The following is a 3,304-nucleotide window of genomic DNA, read 5'->3' on the forward strand; positions in this document are numbered from 1 at the left end:
GGCCGAGCCTGTGTAGCCGGCGGCGCCTTGAAGGCGTCTGTGACGCCACTCGCGAATCATCAGCTGAAGGACACACTTGTGTGGTGTTAATTGAATGATTAACGAAAACTACTTTTCGCTTAGTTAATAATTTCGCCTCCAATCTCCACACTGATGTCGCGTTTTAGACGTCGTCACAAAAGAAATATACGCGTAGCCGTATGCAAGTGTCTGGGGATATATATGTTCCAGTGAAAACTAAAAATTTTCTTTGAGAGAAAAAAAATGTCACGCATATTCAATGTAACTTACGTAATATTGCTTATGAGCATACCTAGTATAACATGACGTCAGCTTCAGTGTTTTCTTTATGCGACCAATTGGCGTGTTGACATTTTAGTGAATATAGTAGCAGAATAGCGCACAAACGGCGCAGTGAACACATAGGACACAGCGCTAAGTATCCACGTTTCACTGTCCCGTTTTTCGTGGTCTTCTGCCACTGTGCCCATAACACACTAGCCAAGCTAAGAACGCTTGATTTTAAGGTTTGAGGTTCCCGCTCTAACGGAAGCGTTCATTCAAAGAACAAAGAAAACTTAACATCAAAGAAACGCTTCCACTTAATGGTCGGACAATATTCATGTCCTGATTTTTCCAGAACCAGTTCAATATTCGGCCGACATTGACTCGATGACTCTCGCTCACAACCAAGAAAGGCGCCGCTGCCGACACTTGAATTTCGGTCAAACCGGCACACGCACGCTTTCGCGTTGATATGGAAACATCTACTCATTTCCATGTAGTATCGACTAGAGCACTGCACGGGCCTGATTTTTCGGCCCGAGCCCAGCCCGGGCCCGCTTTATGAAGCCCGAGCCCAGCCGCGGCCCGTGGTTCTAAGCCCGGGCCCGGCCCGGGCCCGGCCGTACATGACCGACCCCAGCCCGAGCCCGGCCCGGGCCCGAGATTCTAAGCCCGGGCCCGGCCCGGGCCCGGCCGTACATGACCGACCCCAGCCCGAGCCCGGCCCGGGCCCGAGGTTCCAAGCCCGGGCCCGGCTCAGGCTCGGGTGTTCATTGCTAAACTTGCTAAACTCATGATTAGGCCCTGCCCGGGCCCACTAGAGAATATTAGTTGTTGACTATGATTATTAATGATGCTTTGCGCTTTGCAGCGGGGAATCAGAGGGAAAATTCAGTGTGCACATGCGTTGAAGTGTTGCTTTGCCCGCGGTGATAACTCAGTGGTTAAGCTGTCTTGCTGTTAAGTAGTAGGACGTGGGTGCGATTACCGCGGCCACGGCGGCCGCATTTTGACGGGGCGAAAGGCAAGAACACCCGTGTACTTATCTTTAGGTGCACGTTAAAGAACTCCAGGTGGCCGGAATTAATCCGGTCTCCACTACAGCGTGCCTCGTAATCATATTGTGGTTTGGGAGCAAGGAATATAGATGAAATGTTGCCTATATGTCACATGGCAAGTCATTAAAATAGCAGTATAGGGAAAATAAAACATAGCAACAAAATTTATTGAATAGTGTACAACTAACATGAAAAAGCGGATGGAATCAAACCCGGGACATTTTCGTTGATTCTCTTTTCTGCACTCGCGTTAGAGACATTATTTACACAATTTTTAAAGAGGATCCTGATTAATAATTTCTTGCAGCAAGATAAAAAAACTTTAACGTTATATATTGCGAACAGCCACCAAAAGCAGATGAAATATATATTTTTCGTATTCTAGCGCCGTCACGGAAACGTAATCGCCATTTACAATATAATTATATAATCAAGCTGCTACACACCATGCTTGATGCTATTTCAGATAAAAGGTTTCACCCTTCTTTGTGAAATAAAGATAGAAAATACGCTTAAAATAACACTCAATGACACAAAAAGACCGCACTTGAAAACGACGCCACAGGAATACGAGTGCGAAAAGGCCAGAAAAAGGCAAAAATCTACATGTTCTTGTGCAAAAACAGCAAGTTGTCCAGGCTCTCCGGCTTCAAGCAGGTCCTGCTGTCTTGGAGTACGTACCCAGCTGCACTAAAATTGCGTTCGCTGCTGGCGCTCGTGGATGGGATGCAAAGTACTTTTTTTGCCAGAAATGAAAGCCCACGGTATTTCCTACGATGGGCTTCCCACCATTCAAGCAGTTTTTCAATGTCCTCACACGAGTCACTGTCCCGAAGGTAAATGTCAAGCTCACTGTCGGCTGGTTGAGTTTCCGCAGCATCGCGCCACTCCTTAAATTCGTCAAGGGACGTACGCTTCGCTGGGGGTTCATAATCAGGATGATCTGTGCTCGTTTCTCCTTGTGGCAAACGGAGATGTACATCGATTAACAATTCGCGTACTCTGTCATGAACACTTTTCCTCTCCTGCTCATCAAGAACGCGGAGATGGCGGAAAGGCGGCCACAAGAACGTTGCCACTTTGTGAAGCTCTTCTATGGGCAGTTTTATTTGAAGGAATTCTAGTGTCCTCGACTTGAGCTGGCACACTTCTCGTGAGTCTGTCGAATCAGCAGTAAGGTGCTTCTTCAGTTTTGTGTAGTACATCAGTACAAGGGGCAGCGTTACCACTTTATCCTGCTCAAGCTTTTCGCTGGCCTCTTTGAAGGGCTCCAAGAATTCGGCGACCTCCATCAACAAAGTCTTATTGACGTCTTCCAAGAGCAGATTTCCCCTTGAATCTAGGAGGTTCTCTATCGCATCGTACTGACTTAGCACGGACTTGATCATGGCGAGCTTTGAATTCCACCGCGTGCATATCTCCTGGCACACACCGTGTGGTAGCTGGCTCGTCAGTCCGCTGTTTTAAAAAAGTCACGACAGCTTTCACTTTTTGCAGTTCTTCCAAAAGGTCGGGAAGTTCCTGAGCGAGGTACCTGTCATCAAACGCGTTCCGAAGAACGGTGTTCAGGACGTGCGCACAGCAGTTCATCCTCGCATACGGACGCAGCGCGCTAATTATGTTGGCACCTTGGTCTGTCACGAACACCACATTGCTCAACATGCCTTCATCAATCCCCAACTTAGCACTCCTTCGTACAATCTCCTTACGGATGTTCTCTCCCGGTTTTCTCTCGGGGGGAAAGTCACTAGTGAACAGAACAAGGCTCCTCAGTTCCCATTTCACACTTACGTAATGGGCCGTTGCAGTGATATAGGCAATTTTCTTGTGGTCGTCGGTCCACATGTCAAGTGTCATCGAGCAGCGACCTTCCTTCATCGCTGACTGAATCTCAGGCATCACCACTTCTCGGAGTTTGTTTGCTACTTCGGACACCCTGCGAGACACCGTCGTAGGATGCG

At 48.0% G+C, this 3,304-nt stretch overlaps 1 protein-coding gene across 1 annotated transcript; it reads right to left on the reverse strand.

Moving 5' to 3' along the window:
* Positions 1-1,025: 1,025 nt before the first annotated feature.
* On the reverse strand, positions 1,026-2,958 carry LOC125759318 (uncharacterized). The gene has a single exon (XM_049417780.1). It carries the CDS (start codon positions 2,729-2,731, stop codon positions 1,946-1,948), a length of 786 nt encoding a protein of 261 aa, XP_049273737.1. The 5' UTR covers positions 2,732-2,958; the 3' UTR covers positions 1,026-1,945.
* Between the last annotated feature and the right edge of the window lie 346 nt (positions 2,959-3,304).

Source organism: Rhipicephalus sanguineus, chromosome 7 (genome assembly GCF_013339695.2).
Source record: "Rhipicephalus sanguineus isolate Rsan-2018 chromosome 7, BIME_Rsan_1.4, whole genome shotgun sequence".
Taxonomy (NCBI): Eukaryota; Metazoa; Arthropoda; class Arachnida; order Ixodida; family Ixodidae; genus Rhipicephalus; species Rhipicephalus sanguineus.

What these genes read in the sequence shown, in the direction of transcription:
- LOC125759318 (XM_049417780.1), bottom strand. Translation starts at nt 2,731, where the DNA reads ATGATCAAGTCCGTGCTAAGTCAGTACGATGCGATAGAGAACCTCCTA.